This window comes from Urocampus carinirostris, chromosome 12 (assembly GCF_059441175.1).
Source record: "Urocampus carinirostris isolate Australia breed hairy pipefish chromosome 12, RoL_Ucar_1.0, whole genome shotgun sequence".
NCBI lineage: Eukaryota > Metazoa > Chordata > Actinopteri > Syngnathiformes > Syngnathidae > Urocampus > Urocampus carinirostris.
The window spans coordinates 40,821,869-40,840,426 of record NC_142360.1 but is presented as its reverse complement, the minus strand read 5'-3'; the positions used below and the strand labels follow the sequence as shown (position 1 = coordinate 40,840,426).

The following is an 18,558-nucleotide window of genomic DNA, read 5'->3' as shown; positions in this document are numbered from 1 at the left end:
AAGAGCAAACGGGGAACGAGGTGGGGCATGAGTATGTGCGGCACACCTGCTTGGTGGAGCGGCAAACACAAACGGTTTGTCGGTCATCAAAATGCTTTTTGGCACTTAAGTAGGAAAAAGAAACGGAGGCCTCTGGTTTTCACGCATACGGTGCCTTGCAAAAGGATTGAAAAGTAGGAGTTGCGAAAATGTTGCCCCCTGCCCCCCTTAACACTTTGTACAATCTCCACTTACAAAGCAACTGGAGCTGTATTTCTTACTCTCTCTTTATCTGTCTCCGCCCCTCTCTTCTTCTCTCACTTTCTCTTTCTGTATCGCTTTCTTTTTCTCTCTTCATCTAATCTCTTTATTTTATTCTTACTTCAATTCCCTTTTTCTCTCTCCCTCCCAATCTTACTTTCTTTCTTTTTTTCCTCTCAAATTTTATTCTTGCACTTTGTTTCCCTCTTATCTCTTTCTTTTTCTATTTCTTATCTATTTCTCTCTCCATTATTTTCTTCTTTTATGTATTTATTTTGATCTCTTTCTTCCTCTCTTTATCGCTCTCTCTCTCACTCACTCTTTTTTGGGAATTTTCTCTTTCTTTTTTCACTTCCTCCATTTTTCTTCCTCTCTCTCCCCCCTCTCTTTTCTTTTTCTTTTTTACCATCTCTCTCTCTCTCTCTTCTCCCCCTTTTTCTATTTCTCTCTCTCTCGTTGTCTCATTTTTCACTTTCTCTTTCACATTCCCTTTCTCAAGCTCACTCTTTTTCTCTTTCTCCTTTTCTCTTCTCACATTATTTTTCTCTTTCTATTTCTTTCTCTTTCTCTTCTCTCTCTTTCTCACCTTTTTTATTTTCCCCTTCACTTTTCTGTTTTCTTTTCCCCTCTGTTTGCCCGCTTTCTCTTCCTCTCTCCTTTTCTCTCCCCTTCTGTGTATTGTAGTCTGCCCCTTCTCTTTTGTTCATTCTCTCTCTCTTTTTCTTCTCTTTTTTCTCTCTTTCTCTTTTATCTTTTATCACCGTGAGATTTTTTTTCCTCCAGAATGTGGCCCCCCAACTCAAATGAGGTTGTCACTCCTTCTCTAAAGGATTTAGGAATGTGCCTGGCCATTCTAACGCCTCTAATTTTGTGAGTTTGAAACCATTCCATTGTCAATTTTGAAGGAAAAAAAACAGAGCATGATACTACCACCACTATGCGTGACGGTGGTCTCATCCTTAGGATTTCTTCGCGTTGAAAAAGGTTATATTTATAATTTCATATATAAATCTTCATCCCTAAAAAATGGAGCAAAAAATAGAAAATGGCTGCAGGCATCCTGTCCAAAAAAGAGGAAAGGCACTTTTTCTTCCGTCGGGCTCGATTTATTTTTCTTACATTTCACAGATAAACGACTCACTTTGTTTTAAACAATCAGAAGATAAACATTTGTATCTACAAATATCATACACGTACACTTAGCCTGCTCTTATTTGTTTGTGGTTAAAGGGACAGCGTGTAGTGCGAGCGAAATCGAGTGCTAAGAAGGGCAAGGGAGAATACAAACCACAGAAACTCAAAGTGACCCAACTGCACTATTTTTTCCTTCTTTTTTTAAGGTACTTTTCTTTCGATGTTTTTGCTTATTCTTTAAAGGTACCGTGTGTGATATTGGACCACTAGATGGCAATGTATTGTCTAATGAGAGCACAGTGTAGCAGCAAGATGCCAGACCAACATGGTACTGTACTAGGTAGGATTCCACTATGGATATATTGCTATGATAGTTCATGTGTTTTTGCTTGATTATTGAAATCCATAGTTTTTTTTGTACCACTAGGAGGCGCTAAATATTCCACACTGTCCCTTTAAGCCAGTGGTTCTCAACGGGTGGGGCCGGCCTCCCCGGGAAGAGAGGTTTTCTTCTTCCAAGGGGGTGCATGAGAGAAAAGAATTGAGAAGCACAGCTTTCAGTCAATGTGGATGAATGAATTGATTTGACCACTAGGGGGTGCTCAAAAATACACGCTGTCCCTTTATGGCAGGAAGTTTTGACAGCGTTTGTAGATTTCGTTTGGATGGACGTTGGCTCTCGTGTCCTTTTTCTCCGTTTTGCTCCGTCGGGACTCTCAAAGTCGTTGGAGGTGCTCAGGGGGCCACGCCAGTAGGTTCGAGAGGAAGAGAGAGAAGGAAAGAGAGATGAAAAGAAAGAGAGATGAAAAGAAAGGGATAGAGAGAAGGAAAGAGAGAGAAAAAGAAAAAGAGAGAGAGATGAAAAGAAGGAGAAAGAGAGACAGGAGAGGAGAGGAGAAGTGAGACAAGTAGAGGGAGGGAGCACATTTCATTTTTGTTTCTTTCTTTCTTTTCTTTCTTTCTTTCTTTCTTTCTTTCTCTCTTCCTGTATCCCTCTATCACTCTTTTCTCTTTTTCTATCTGTCTCTTTTTCCCTCGTCTATATATCTCTTTCTTTCACACTCCTTTCTTTCACTTTCTCTCTCTCTCTCTCCCTCTGTCTATCATTCTTCTCTCCCTATCCCTCTCTTTCTGTCTCTCTTTATCTCTCTCTCTCTCTCTCTCTCTCGTTTTCTCATTTTCACTGTCTCCCTTCTCTTTGTCTTTGTTTTTCCCTCCCTTTTTCTCTTTCTTTCAGTATCTCACTGTCTTTTTCTCTGTCCCTTTTTCTTCTTTTCTCTCTCTGACTCTCTTGCGTTCTCTTTTTTTGTTACTGCCTGTTTTCTCCTTCTTCTCGTTCTCCGTTTACTCTCTCTTTCGTTCTTTTTCTCTTTCTCCTTTTCTAGCCGCGCTCATTTTCTTCCTCTCTCCAATCTCGTGGCGCGGCCCCCCGCGATTGGGCCCCAGGGGTCAAGCTTCTGGCCTTTCAGTTGGGGAGGGTGTCCAAGCCCAGGGAGGCGGCGTGCTGCTTGGCCCTCATCCGCAGGTTCTCGATGCTGCTGGTCTTGCTGCGGAGGCCCCCGGGGGCCGGACCGCCGGGGGCCAGACCGCCGGGGGCCAGCGCCGGGGGGGGCCCGCTCCAGACCCGCTGGGCCTGAGACAGGCTCTGGTAGTAGGACGGGCAGGGAAGCGGAGCCAAATGGGACCCGGCGTTGACCCCCAGGTAGGGCAGCGGGGGAGGGGCGCTCATCTCGAAGGACGGGTAGGCCACCTGCGCAAAACCGTAGCACCGTTAGGACAAAGGACTATTACGAGTGAGAAAGAGAGAAAAAAAAGAGAGAAAAAGAGAGAAAGAAAGAGAAAGACACAAAGAAAGAGAGAGAGAGAGAGAGAGAGAAGAAAGAAAAAAAAGGGAGGGAAAAAGGAACAGAGACAAAATCATAGAGAAAGAGAGAGAAAGAAAGAGAGAAAGACTCTGAGGGACAGAGATGGAAAGACAGAAAGAGAGAGAGAAGGAGAAAGAAACAGAGAAAAAGAGAGCACGGGAGAAAAAGGAACAGAGAGAAAGAGGGCAAGAAGGAGAGTGAGAGAGAGAGAGAGAGAGAGAGAGAGAGAAAGAAAGCGAGAAAGACACAGAGGGACAGAGATAGAAACACAGAAAGAGAGAAAAGGAGAAAGAAAAAATGGAGGGAAAAAGAAACAGAGAAAAAGAGAGCACAAGAGAAAAAAACAAAGAGATAGAGAGCAAGAAGGAGCGAGAAAGAAAGAGAGAAAGACTCTGAGCGACAGAAATGGAAACACAGAGAGAGAAGGAGAAAGAAACAGAGAAAAAGAGAGCATGGGAGAAAAAGGAACAGAGAGAAAGAGAGCAAGAAGGAGAGAGAGAGAGAGAGAGAAAGAAAGTGAGAAAGACACAGAGGGACAGAGATAGAAACACAGAAAGAGAAAGAAGGAGAAAGAAAAAAGGGAGGGGGAAAAGAAACAGAGAAAAAGAGAGCACAAGAGAAAAAAACAGAGAGAAAGAGAGCAAAAAGGAGAGAGAAAGAAAGAAAGTGAGAAAGACACAGAGGGACAGAGATAGAAACACCGAAAGAGAGAGAAAGAAGAAAGAAAAAAGGGAGGAAAAAAAACAGAGAAAAAGAGAACACAGGAGCAAAAAATAGAGAGAAAGAAGGAAAGAGAGAGAAAGACAGAGAGAAAGACACAGAGGGACAGAGATAGAAACACAGAAAGAGAGACAAGGAGAAAGAAAAAAGAAAGGGAAGAAGAAAGAAACAAAGAAAAAGGGAGCATGAGAAAAAAAAAAACGAGAAAGAGGTCCCTAGTGGTAGCCTCTGGGACTGCATGCACGTGAGGTAGATATTTATTTATACAAATATACAAAGTGTGTGTGTATTCTTCCGTGTGGAGGTGCTTGTATAAAGCAGTATAGTGGTACCTCTACTTACATTTGCTGCCTGGCAACCAGTGCCTATGTCTGAATCCCAGCATGCTCTTCGTGTCCCCCTCCCGCTCTATAAACAGTCTACTCTACGATAGCGCTACAAAGAGCTCTTATTCAATCCCAACGGAGCCCACCAAAGACATGAAGAAAAGTGAACAAGAAGAAAAGAAGAGGAAAAGACTTTTTCTGGCCAATGAAACAAAATAAGAGATAATAGAAAGGGATAAAAAAGGGAAGCTTTTGAAGGATGCAGCCATCAATTCAGTAGCGAAATAGCACAAAGTTTTAGGATTTGTGGAAAGAAATCACCCAGAAAAAGGCATATCGCCTATTATGATGACGTCTCTTCCGACCGATTGTAAAAGCAGACGTCGTTGGATCAGTTTTTCAAGAAATTTCAGGTGAAAAACTACTTTGTTATTTCCTTTATTCTTTGTTTTTTACATGATGTGCTTCTTGTTTGATGTTTCGTTGTGCGGTCGTTCATTTTATTTCAAGTTCTGATGTATTTTTTATGATTTATTAGAAAAATATAGATCATACTTTTGCTGGGCTAAGAACAGATTTCTACTTACAAATGTTTCAGGTTACAAAGCGATTCCCGGGACCATTTCAATTCCCGAGTAGCGGTACCGCCGTATTACTGCGTGACGCGTTCGGGGACGAGCGGGAGGGTGGGAAAAAAACGATTCGCCCCGGTTTACCCACCAGATTGTTGGTGGCGGCCATGTGTTGACGAAACTGCTCCTGCAGCCGGAAGAGGCTCAGGGGCGAAGACGCGTAGGAATTGCCTTGAGACGCTAAGATAGGCGGACTCAGCCGGGAATCTGAAAAAGACGGAATAGGAGAGGGGGAAAGGAGAGAAAAAAAGAAAGAGAGAAAAATAAAGAGAGAGAGAGAGAGAGAACAACGCAAGAGACAGAGAAGAGGAGAGAGACAGAAACAAGGAGAAAAAGTCCGACAAATAAACAGGGAGAACACAATAGAAAGAACGCAAGAAAAAAGGAGAGAGAGAAACACATAGAGGAAAAAAGAGACAGAAAAAGAAAATTAAAGAAAGAAAGAAGGAAAGAGAAAGGAGAAAAAGAAAGAGTGGGCATTAGAAAGAGAGCGAGGAAGAGTGAGACCAAGTGAGAAAAAAGAAGGGAAGAGCAAAACAGAAATATAAAAAATGAGAAAAAGAGAGAGTGAGAATGAAAGAGAAAAAGAGATAGAAAGATAAAGATAGAGAACATGAGAGACAGCGTAAGAGACAGAGAAGATGAGGGAGACAGAAACACGGAGAAAAAGTCAGACAAATAAACAGGGAGAACACAATAGAGAGAATGTGAGAAAAAAGGAGAGAGAAACACATAGAGAGAAAAAAAAGAGTAAAAAGAGACCGAAAAAGAAAATTAAAGAAAGAAAGAAAGAAAGAAAGAAAGAAAGGACAAAAAAACAGAGAGAACAAGAGTGGGCATCAGAAAGAGAGCGAGGAAGAGTGAGACCATGTGAGAAAAAAGAAGGGAAGAGCAAAACAATATAAAAAATGAGAAAAAGAGAGAGTGAAAATGAAAGAGAAAGAAAGAGAAAGATAAAGAGAGAGAGAACATGAGAAACAGCATAAGAGACAGAAAAGATGAGAGAGACAGAAACATGGAGAAAAAGTCAGACAAATAAACAGGGAGAACACAATAGAGAGAACGCGAGAAAAAAGGAAGGGAGAAATACATAGAGAGGAAAAAAGAGACCGAAAAAGAAAATTAAAGAAAGAGAAAGGAGAAAAAGAGAGAGTAAGAAAAAGAGAGAACAAGAGTGGGCATTAGAGTCTTTTTTCCTGTATACTCTTTTTTTCACCAACCCTCTTCAACTCTCTCTCTCTCTCTCTCTCTCTCTCTCTCTCGCTCTCTCTCTCTCTCTCTCTCTCTCTCTGCCTATGTCCTCTTTTTTCTCTTTATCTGTCTTTCATTTCTTTTTTCTTTTCCCTTTTTCTCTTTTGTTCTTTCTCTCTCTTTCTCTTCTCTTTGTCTCTCTCTTCCTTTCACTTCTCTTTTTGTATTTATCTCATTTGTTTTCATCTCATCATCAAACTATTTTTACTCATAATACTATTTTGCAATGCTTTGGCTCAACGCTTTCACATCTTGATTTATTACGTAGTCACGGAGCATTATGGGAAATAGTCCTGCCGAAACAACAGGGATTTGTCGTAACAGAGCATTATGGGAAAAAGTTCAGCCCAAACAAGGTTGTTTGAAATGGCACTGCAAGTTGGAATCATCTGATGATGAGATACATGCCCACAAGTTGCAGGCCAGGACTGCGTGCTTTCACCAACGTGATCTGGGTTCGATTCCCACGGCAAATGATGTTGGTTACGGTGTGTAACGTGCATTTCAATTTTGATTTTGTTTTTGCCTGGAAAATGTTTTTCTTGCAAATTTAAAATCCTGCGCTGTCTTCTCTCCATATTCTGACTGCCTACTATACTATAAACTCATCATTTATTTTACAAAGGGAATTGAACTTGGTCTCGTCAGACCGCGGCCGGTCCTACCTGAGGCGGGACTGAGTCGCTTGTAGAGCGGCGAAGCGCCTCCGCCGCCGCCGGGGTGGGAGTCTCGGTGGCCCCGCCCCTCCTCCTCGCTCCTCCCCCTCCCGGCCTCCCCGTTGTCCTCCGACGCCGACTCTCCCTCTGACGCTTCGGGGGAGGTGACGTTCACCTCCGTGCTCGTCTTGGGGGCTTCCTGGGAGGGAGGGGGCGTGGTTTCCTCGGCAGGGGGCGTGGCCTCGGCGGGGGGTGCAGCTTCCTCGGGGTCCTCAATGGGGGTCTGCTTCTGGAGTTGTTCCTTCTGGAGGCTTCGCTGCTTCTTGCGAAATTTGGCACGTCGGTTTTTAAACCAGACCTGGAGGTGACAGGCGCTCGCTCCGTCAGTCTCTTCCGTGATTGGCCGACGAAAAAAAACAAATTTTATGCTTTTCGTTCGCTGTTAGTTGTGTTTTTCATTCCTGTCCTGCCGGAGCCCCCTAGTTCAAGGGTGTCGAGCATGCGGCCCGCGGGCAGAATCAGGGCCGCCAAAACTTTTAACCTGGCCCGCGAGACAACCATGAGAGAAGCTCTCTCTCTCTCTCTCTCTCTCTCTCTCTCTCTCTCTCTCTCTCTCTTTCTCAATTTCTCTCTCACTCTGTTTCTATATCTCTTTTTGCTTTCATCCTGTCTCTCATTTTCTCCCTCCTGCTCTCTCTATCTATCCATCTATATCTCTTTCTTGCTCTCTTTCTTTATCCCTTTCTCTTTTTAGATCTCTCTCTCTTTTCTCTCTTTTTATTCATTTTTCTCTTCCTCTCTCCTTTATTCTCTTTCCCTCTCAATCTCTCTTTCCTTCTCTCTCTTTATTCATTTAGATCTTTTTCTTTCTCTCTTTATGTCTCTTTCTCTTTTTGTCTCTATATCTTTTATCTCTTTCATTCTCTTTGTATTCATTTTTCTCTTTCTTTCTCCTCTTTTCTCTTTCTCACTCACTCTCTCACTCTTCTCTTTTTCACACCTGCTCTCTCTTCATCCATCTATATCTCCGTCTCTCTCTCTTTCTTTCTCCCTATCTCTTTTTTATCTCTTTCCTTTTCCTATATCACCCTCTCTTTCTTTCCCTCTCTCTCTTTATCCATTTAGATCCCTTTCTTTCTCTTTTTATGTCTCCCGCTATCTTTTTAGAGCTCTCTCTCTCTCTCTCTGTCTTTTTCTTTTTCAATACCTCTCTCTTTCTCACTTTTTAATTCCTTTTCTTTCTTTCTCCTCTTTTCCTTTTCTCTCTTTCTCTTTCATCTCTCTTTCACACCTCTCTATGTATCCATCTATATATCTGTCTTTCTCTCTTTCTCCCTTTCTCTTTTCTATATAACCCTCTGTTTCTTACCCTCTGTCTTGATCCATTTAGATCTCTTTCTTTCTTTCTCTCTTTATGTCTCTCTCTTTCACTCTGTCTGTTTCTCTTGTTACATGCTAGTAACATTTAGTGGATTGATTGAGTCGGTCGTAGTATTTAGTCCCACTTTTGAGCGGAAGTACAATTTGGGCAGAAAGATGACGAGAATATTTTTGCATATTATTGTTTTTTACTTTTCCCCTATTTTCTTTCTGTTTTTCTTCTGTTTCTTTTTTTCCTAACATTTTACTCTTTTTTGCCTTTTTTATGGTCTCTAGTTTCCTTTTTGTTTGATGTGTTGCTTGCTTTTTTCTTCCTTTTTACATGTTCGCCCTGTTTTTTTCTCTTTTTCCTTTTTTTCTTTTCTTTTATTTCTTTTTTAATTCTTGTCTTTTTTCGTTTATCATTCATGTCTTTTTTATCCTCATTGGCTTTACTTTTACCCTTTTTCTTCCATTCCCCACCCTGCCTCTCTCTCACGGCACAAGAACTTGAGCTCGCACGCACGCTTTCTTTCATGTACTCGATCTCGTCCTAACACTGACTTCAAAATACCGCGCTTAAAACACCGCAGAAGGAACTCGCGAATGAATTTGGCAGCTTGAAGGAAAAATCGTCCAGCGCTTACCTGAACTCGGGCCTCGGGCAGGTTGGTGCACATGGCCAGCCTTTCCCTCATGACCACATCCGGGTAGTGCGTTTTCTGGAAAGTCTTCTCTAGCGCCTCCAACTGTTGGGCGGTGAAGGCCGTGCGGCTTCGGCGCTGCTTCCGATGCTGAGAACCGTAACGGGCTTCCAAGATGATGTCTTCAAACGGGCAACCGTTAAGAGAGGAAAAACAAAATGCGTGGCACGTTTAAGTGGGGTCCGCAAGGAAGTTTAGTCAAAACTTGGTTCTGATTTGAGGAGTGTCGCCTTCTGATGTAATTGTGTTACCGTAGTGTAACGCTATCTCTGATCATTCTTTAGTTCCATTTAAGGTGCTGGCTCAATATTACGTTAAGGAAACCAAAGGATATAGAAGGCACAATTACTGCCCTGCAACATCATTTGCCCTCTTGGATCTTTTACCGGGGGTAACGAAGTTGTGTCCTTTATTGAAGTGCTCTGTTGACTCACTTACGAACGGTTTAAATGCTGCTGTGGTAAGTGTCCTGGATTCTGTGGCGCCCCTACGGCATACGTCTCGGCCAAAAATTGTTTACTAAAAAAAATGAGATCACTTAAACAATGCTGCTTGAAATTTGGACAAAATGGCGCACTACCAAGCTTAAGTGTTTTGTGAGAACTGGTGCGACAGCTTCAACCCTTTTCTCTAAGGGGAATTACTGCACATAAAAAGAACCTCCAAATCCGGTTTGACACTGTTGCATCCCTCACAAGGCAACAGATTATTGCAGATGACCTAAATATCTCATGACTTTAGCGTCTTCTGTCATCTGAAAATTCGAAGCACCCAAGAAGAGATTTGTGATGACCACGTTAGGTTCCCTTAAACAACCCGATCTCGACTGGGCAGGAAACAGAAAACTTCTTTAATACCTTTCCGCTTTCTTGCCAACGGAACTGGAGGGTGCATGAATCCCTAAGTCGAGAACAGGAGACCGAGACCACATAACACCAACAAGCCTTCGGTGGGGTTGCTTCATAATGTGAGTTTTATTTTGAAGGACCTGGCAGGCGGTGTGACCTTTTGCAATTTAACTACAGCGACCAGAGTGTGTTGCTCTTAGCTCGTCTGCCCCACAGATCAGAGGTCCTGGGTTCGATTCCAGCTACCGGCCTCCTTGTGTGGAGTTTGCATGTTCTCCCCGTGCCCTCGGGCCCTCTGGTTTCCTCTCACATTAGTGTGCTTAAAATCCATCCTTTCGCAAAAATCCGTTTCCTCAGAAAATGAGAATTTCCAAGAAACTCATGAATGATTAACTGTCGTTCACTAAACAATGGTAAAAGCCATTCATAATAACAAAAGTGCATTGGCTTGTCATCGTTCCTCGAGGATTAAAGGGAACTCCGGCGACCGAACGTTGAGGGATTACATGACTTGAGTTACTGTAAACACTGAAGGAAATTCAACGCGTTTGTCATTGAGGGGCGTGGCCTGGCGAAAAAAACCTTGACTTCAACTTCTTGGCCAATGGGTATATAGGCATCAGTTAAAAGGGCGTGTACATTTGCAATATTCAATTGTTGTTTACGTAACAATGGTAAAATCAAAAATGGAGTAAAGGATTAGGGGTTTCTTTTGTTATGTGCTATACCAACTGGGTGCCTATCTATCTATCTCTCTGTCTTTCTCTTGTTCTCTTTCGATTCTTCCTATCTTTTTTTCTGTCCCTATCTATCTTTCTGTGCTTTTTTTTTTTGACCAAATGCAAGGGACCCCCCCCCAAACCTGTCCTTTTTAAATTTGCTTTCTTCTTTTTTTCTCAATTGTCCTTTCCTTTTTTTTTTGCCATGACTTATTTTAATTCTTTTTTTCCTGCATTTTGACATCTTTTTCTTGCTTTTTCCTTTATTTTTTTGTCACTGCTCATTTTCTTCATTGTTTCATTTTCCTTTCTTTCTTTTTTGTTTCTTCCCCTCTCGTTTTTTCCCTCTGTTTTCTTGCTTTATTTCTTATTTTCTTTCTTTCTTCTTTTCATTTTCTTTTTTCATTTTTATGCACACTGACCTAATGACTGCATCCGGTTTTCTTTGGGTGGGTAGGGTGTGTCAGTGGGGGGGCCACTGCCCACCTCTGACCCCTACCAGGTAATGCCCCTGGTCCAAATGGCAAAAATGGTGTGGCACCGGAACTTCATTTTTGAGGGAAACATCTTGATGAGTTATGAATATTATAAATATTAGAAGTGGGATTATTTTATTAAGAGTAGAAGCGGAGTGGATAGCGCCTCACACGCCAAAGGTCCCTGGTTCGAGACCGGGTAGAAACATTTGTTTGCCCTACAAGCATTTTTCCTTACCAGCGAGTCTTTCCGCCAAGGTGAGCGCGTGCACGGAAGGCCTGTAGTCGGGCGCGTGTTGGGCCTGTTGCGCCGCCTGCTGGTGGAGATTGTACATGGCGCTCAGAGAGTTCATGGCGTGCAGAGAATAGCCGTTGACTCCGTAGTGCTGCATGGCCTGAAAAGGGGGCCAAATACAAAAATAACCTTTTGTATTCATGATACGAATGAAAATGATTTTTTTTGTTTGGACGATTCTGCTTTTTTTGTGTTGTGTATTAGATTACGAATAGAAACTGGTGGAATCAGATAGAGAGATGGATAGAGATAGAGATAGACGGATAGGTAGATGGATAGAGAAATATAGATAGATGAATAGAATAGATAGGGAGATAGATATGGAGAGATAGATGGAATGGATGGAGGATAGATAAATAGATAAATAGAGAGACAGAGATAGAATAGATAGAGATATTGATAGAGAGCATATAGATAAAGAGATAGACGGATAGATAGATGGATAGATAAATATAGATAGATATAGATAGATGAATAGAATAGATAGGAAAATAGATATAGAGAGATAGATGGAATGGATGGAAGATACATTAATAGAGAGACAGAGATAGAATAGATAGAGATATTGATAGAGAGCATATAGATAAAGAGATAGATGAATATAGATGGAGAGATAGATAGTCGGATATAGATAGAAAGATAGAGCTGGATAGATAGCTAGATGGACAGATAGATAGACAAATGGATAGATAAATATAGATATAGAAAAATAGATGGATCAAGATATATATAGATAGGCAGATAGAGATAGAGAGATATAGATAGAGAGATAGATAGATGGATATAGATAGATAGATGGACGGATATATAGATCAATGGATAGATAAATATAGATAGAAAAAGATAGGGAGATATAGATAGAGATAGAGATAGAGAGATAGATAGATATAGATAGAGAGATAGATAGAGATGGATGGATAGGTAAATATAGATAGATAGATAGATATAGATATAGATAGAGAGATAGAGATATAGATAGATCAAGATAGATAGAGAGATGAATATAGATGTCTAGATAGATGGATAGATAGATGGATACTTCATTCATCCCGGTGGGGAAATTCAGACCTCCAGCAGTATCCTTGTGTTGAAAAATAAAATCATAAAACAAAAGATGTAGAATACAGAAATGCCAAATATAAAGTATTTAAATAGTCCTACGGAAAATACACACTGTCATAAAAATAGGGTCATATGCAAATGTGGGGGTGGGGTTTCATGTGGGCTTTGACTCCCCCGGGTGGAGTTCAAGAGCCTCATGGCATGAGGAAGAAATAAAATTAAGAAATTAAGTACAATCTTTACTGTTTACGCCGCATGACAAATTTGTGCAGGTTGTTTTTAAACGCATAATAAGCAACATACCATTTTCTGCAGGTTGGGGACAGAAAAGCTAAAAATGAGGCTGAAAGAAGTTTTCGTTTGATAAATACAAATGAATTTTCATTTTATTCTACAATTCTGTGTGAGTAAATAGGAGCGGCGTTGTGTTTATTCTTATCACTTTATTGCAATAAAATATCCAAAATAGGTTGCATATTAAGCAAAATTGCTAATATTTACTAATAAGCCAGTCCACAAGTACTACCTTGAAAATATATAAAAATATAAAAAATATCCTATTTTCTTCCTTTCTTTTAAAGTATTTGATTATATATATTTATGTTGGAGTGCCATATCTAATCTCGCTGTAAGCAAGGTATCAATGACAATAAAAACAGTTTTAATTCTAAATGGCCTATTTATATATATATATATATATATATATATATTCATTGCAATAATACATCCGTCATAATTTGCACAAAATACTACATAAAGCAGTTTTCAAGTACTTGAACATATTTCCCATCCTAATATTCTTTTTCCTTATCATTTCCTTCAAAGTTTTTCATAACATGTTTATCCTGGAGTGTTACGTCTAATCTCGTTGTAAACAATGTTCACTATCAATAATGAAAATAAGTACGATTTTAATTAAAGGTGGACGAATGCATAAATCCAATTCCAGTATTATTTAGGCACAAATTATCTCCTTAAAACAGAATAAATATAATGTTAGTTTTATTTGGCTTTTAAATTTGAATTAAACGTGCGTGTTTTTAATTCATATTTCAAATATTGATCAGATTTAGGCACCGCAAAACATAATAATTGTAACGCGAAATGAAAGAGTATTTTCAACGTTTCTTTATTGTCGATCAATAGTTTTGAAATAATAATTATAATGAGGCACACGATGTAAAGAGCATCATTTATCACGCAAAATAGATCATAAACGTAGATGTATTCTTTATATACTGTCAATATTATCATCATTTTGTTATGATTTTCCCCTCGTTCGCATTTTTTTTTCATAGCAATAAATCATTTTCGTATAATGACTTCATGGAATCATGCTTTTCTCTTTTTTCTTATCTTTTATATATATTTTTAATCTTATTTTGTAGGTTTATCTTGGAATTCCGCGTCTAATCTCGGTGTCACGATGTTTACTACGTTATTATCAGTGACAACAAAGACTATTTTAATTCGAAATATTTTAATGAATGATAAAAAAAAGCACCACAATACAGTTTTCAGGACTAACATTTTTATACAAATAAGAAATAATATGACATCCAATTATTTCTATATCTTCGTCAATATGAAATATGACATATTCCACAAAAATTAAGGGAATCATTGTCACGAAACAATAGTGATTTTGGAATATACACAAAATGATGTAGTTCATTGTGACGTCATATTTTAATCCTGATGAAGCCTTTACGTAATAAATTAATATATTTCTCCTTTAACCCAGTGCTCTAAATTTGCTCCGGTAATAATGATTATTAATAATGAATTATTATTTGCTGTCTTGCAGTTTGTAAGCAAATTCTAATAATCTAGTAAAAACGTCTCCAAATTGATCTTATTAATCGCATTTTTCTTTAAATATGTTCTCAGAATTTATTATATTTGATAACGATCTTGTAGAATCATTATTTTTCTTGAAACTTGAAATAATTGTTGTCATTTGTATCTGCAAATTCCGATAGAATAAAATGTCTCCTTTAGTTAACTCACCTATATATTCTTAAGAGAGTACTCTTCTTTAAATCTGTTCCCTAAATCTGCTATATTTTATAATGATCTTTAAGAATAATTTTTTTTCTTCCATTTTTTTCCTTGTCTTTTGTATCTGCAAATTCTGATAGAATAAAACTTCTCCTTTAGTTAATTCACCTATCTATTGTTTTTAAGAGAGTATTTTTCTTTAAATCTGATTTCTGAATCTGTTATAATTCATAACAATCTTAAAGAATAATTATTTTTCTTCCATTTTTTTCTTTTGTATCTGCAAATTCTGATAGAATAAAGCGTCTCCTGTAGTTAATTCACCTATATATTGTTTTAAAGAGAGTATTCTTCTTTAAATCTGTTCTCTAAATCTGCTATAATTCATAACAATTGGAAATAATAATTATTTTTCTTCCATTTTTTCCATTTTTTTTATTTTGTATCTGCAAATTCTGATAGAATAAAGCGTCTCCTTTAGTTAATTCACCTATACATTGTTCTTAAATGAGTATTCTTCTTTAAATCTGTTCTCTAAATCTGCTATAATTCATAACTATTGTAAAGAATAATTATTTTTCTTCCATTTTTTTACTTTTGTATCTGCAAATTCTGATAGAATAAAGCGTCTCTTTTAGTTAATTCACCTAAATATTGTTTTTAAGAGAGTATTCTTCTTTAAACCTGTTCTCTAAATCTGCTATAATTCATAACTATTGTAAAGAATAATTATTTTTCTTCCATTTTTTTACTTTTGTATCTGCAAATTCTGATAGAATAAAGCGTCTCTTTTAGTTAATTCACCTAAATATTGTTTTTAAGAGAGTATTCTTCTTTAAACCTGTTCTCTAAATCTGCTATAATTCATAACGATTGTAAAGAATAATTCTTTTTCCTTCCATTTTTTTCTTTTGTATCTGCAAATAGATAGAATAGATAGATAGATAGAATAAAGCGTCTCCTTTCGTTAATTCACTTATATATTGTTTTAAGAGAGTATTCTTCTTTAAATCCGTTCCTTAAATCTGCTATTATTAATAATAATTAAAGATGCATTTTATTTTCCGTCTGGCAATTTGAAAAACTTAAAATCATTTTATGATCAAGTCAAACGATTCCTCCAATCTGCTCTCATTCGTAACGATCGCCAAGAATAAATATTTCTCTTTGTCGTCTGGCAGTTTAAGCCCTTTTTTTTCTTTAGCGTTTCGGTGCGATCGCCCGCAGGCAAACTGCCACATTTCCATGGGGTCCCCGAGGACTCGGGTCTAGAATAATGCCATATTAATGTGAGAGGAAATGGGTCCCAACGATTCATTTATCATGCGTCCGACACGCGAGCTGGAAAATGGGTTTTTCACCTCCCCATTTGCGACGATTCGGCTTTTATCAACACGAAGCGTGACTGTAAATCTGCGCGGCTTTTGTAAAAATCCACATGATTCAATAAGTTCCTCGTGTTTCTGACGATTGGCCGCGGGCGACGATTTCACGCTCGTTATGTTAATTGCTGCGGATTTATGATTTGGCTCGGAGTCTAAAATTCGGATTGAAAAGTTGCCAGAAGCGGGAGGAAAAACGCACGCCGAATTCGATTTACAACAGCGAAGCGGACGCGCGTGGAAAATGTATCAAAATGCATATCATGTATAAGCCGCACGCATACGATGCGAGTTTCTGGAAAACAAACTCAACTTTATTAGCATTTTATCACTACAACAAAATTACAGTTTCATTCCAGTCGGCAAAATATACAATAAAAAGGCTCATAAACATAGAAAAATAGAAAATATTCGCCAGTCAAAAAAACTATTATGCATAAGCTGCATGCTTACGAAGCAAGTTTCTGGAAGACAAACTCAACTTCAGAATCAGTTTTATTAGTATTCTATTGCTACAACGACATTTTAGATGCATCCCGATCGGCAAAATATATTATAAAAAGGCTCATATACATAGAAAAATAGAAAATATTCGCCAGTAATATAAAAAACTATTATGTATATGCCGCATGCATACGAAGCGAGTTTCTGTAAAACAAACTCAACTTCAGAATCAGCTTTATTAGCATTTTATTGCTACAACGAAATTTTAGTTGCATCCTGATCTGCAAAATATAATGTAAAAAGGCTCATATACATAGAAAAATAGAAAATATTCGCCAGTTAAAAAAATACTATTATGTATAAGCCGCATGCATACGAAACGAGTTTCTGTAAAACAAACTCAACTTCAGAATCGGTTTTATTAGCATTTTATTGCTACAACGACATTTTAGATGCATCCCGATCGGCAAAATATACAATAAAAAGGCTCATATACATAGAAAAATAGAAAATATTCGCCAATAAAATAAAAACTATACACAACTGGGCTATTGCACTTAAAACTGTAACCAAGTCAACATGCCCACTAAAATATTTTCCATTTATCTGCACGATATTTTAGAAATGATGTCAAAGTGTAAATAAACTAATTAATAAAATGCAAAAACATATCTATATGGAAATATATGCACAACATACAACACAAATAAAATGACGTGCAATCAATAAAGCGCAATACAAGTAACCAATAGCTACCAGTTGTTTTTCTTTCTCTTTCATTTTCTCTTTTTTATCAAAAAAGTGAAAAATATGCATATAAAAATAGATATGTTTCGGGGAAAATGTGCAAACTGTAGCCAGAATCTAATCAAAGTTTTTAGAATAAATTGTAACGAAATAAACGGCTCAGTCTTGGTTTTGGGAAGTTAACAAGGCTTAAGATAAATATTTTTTTAGTTTATATTTCCAAAGATTCACTGTAAATACTGTTTCTTCCTCAAGGCTATCACCACCCTAAACGGGAGCATACCGTTTTGAAAATATATTTTTCGACTTATCTTTTTTATTCATTTGTTTTTTTGTTGTTATTGTTGCTAAATGTTATTGCAGAAAACTGAATTTATATATACTTTGCGACTTATTGGTGATTTATGTTGCTGCAAAACGTTAACGCACTTCTTTTCACCGCACAATGCGCTACTCTCTTTTTATTCACCGCACTACAATTAGAATTGACTACCTTCTAAATATTTTTTCCTATTCATCCTGACAGTCTTTTCTCTCTTTATGACATATTTACCCAGGAGTGCCATGTCTAATCTCGTTGCACACAAAATTTCTCAGCGCGTTTGACCCAAAATATCATATAGTTCAATTTACAGGAGTTAAATATGCATCGTTGAATTGTTTTAACTCCTCTGGTGTTCTCCCAACAACGGACAGACAAAAAGGGAACAAAAAACTTGCAGTGTTGGTGAAAAAAAAATCGAATTTGCATAGGTTTTACACTGTCACTCTTACAATTTTAGAGTGGATGCCACAACACTTGGAGTAAAATGCCATTTCAGTGTATAAATGAATCGACTTTTGAAAGCTAATAGGTTTTAGTGCAGTGCAGTTTAAAATAATTAACTCTGAAAATATAACTCTACGTCCAGTGCAGAATTTAAACTTTGCAGAAAGGAATATATATTCACTGTGTTAAACTGTACTCTTATAAAGTAACACCGGTTATTAAACTGTGCTCGATTTATGTATTGCTTTTCATCTTAATTTCCATTTTAAAATATTTGATTACATGCTTATACCGGAGTGCCACGTCTAATCTCTCTGTAAACAATAGTTATGACGTTGTTATCAATGACAATTTGGATCATTCTAACTACCATAATATTAAATATTCAGATTACTTACACTAGTCAGAACGAACGTTTTCATCCAAAATAAAATGTGAGAAATTTAAAAGGGACAATTTGGAAGAATAGAAATTATATATATTTGTTATAACGTGTCCTTACTTACCTTTGTCGCTTTCAAAATAAAAGATAGGAAATATCTCCACCCGTTCTGGATTATTCTCTTCTTATATCGCGGCAGAAAAAATCCTCATGATTTTAGTAACTTCATTCAGATATTTTCTTTGCGTATCCCGAAAAAAATCCGTTCGGTTTGTGAAAAAGTAAAACTGATGTTGAAGCCTCCATCTCCGCCCTTTTTAAAGAGCAATAGGTGATGTGACGTCACTTCATGTGTCGCCCAATCACGTCGTTCTGCTTCGGACGCAGTACCGCCCCCTTCTAACACCAAAATAAACTTATAAATAAAAAAACATTTTTGTTTTACTAACATTCCACAGTGACTTTCGATTGTTTCAATGAATTGTTTTGAGCGGATAAATATGATTCAATTTAATTGCTGTTAAATCAAGGTAACTAATTAAAAAA

The 18,558-nt window shown here is 37.9% G+C and overlaps 1 protein-coding gene across 1 annotated transcript; it reads right to left on the bottom strand.

Moving 5' to 3' along the window:
- Positions 1–1,330: 1,330 nt before the first annotated feature.
- On the bottom strand, positions 1,331–18,286 carry LOC148356038 (diencephalon/mesencephalon homeobox protein 1-B-like). Its single transcript, XM_088349370.1, has 6 exons — positions 18,137–18,286; positions 11,169–11,325; positions 8,831–9,009; positions 6,834–7,182; positions 5,006–5,124; positions 1,331–3,124 (listed from the first exon to the last, which is right to left on the bottom strand). Exons 2-6 carry the CDS (start codon positions 11,320–11,322, stop codon positions 2,840–2,842), a joined length of 1,086 nt encoding a protein of 361 aa, XP_088205496.1. The 5' UTR covers positions 11,323–11,325; positions 18,137–18,286; the 3' UTR covers positions 1,331–2,839.
- Between the last annotated feature and the right edge of the window lie 272 nt (positions 18,287–18,558).

What these genes read in the sequence shown, in the direction of transcription:
- LOC148356038 (XM_088349370.1), bottom strand. Translation starts at nt 11,322, where the DNA reads ATGCAGCACTACGGAGTCAACGGCTATTCTCTGCACGCCATGAACTCT. An exon ending in CTTGGCGGAAAGACTCGCTG is followed by an intron (nt 9,010 to 11,168) that starts GTAAGGAAAAAT and finishes GCCCGTTTGAAG; the next exon opens with ACATCATCTTGGAAGCCCGT. An exon ending in GCGACTCAGTCCCGCCTCAG is followed by an intron (nt 5,125 to 6,833) that starts GTAGGACCGGCC and finishes CGTCTTTTTCAG; the next exon opens with ATTCCCGGCTGAGTCCGCCT.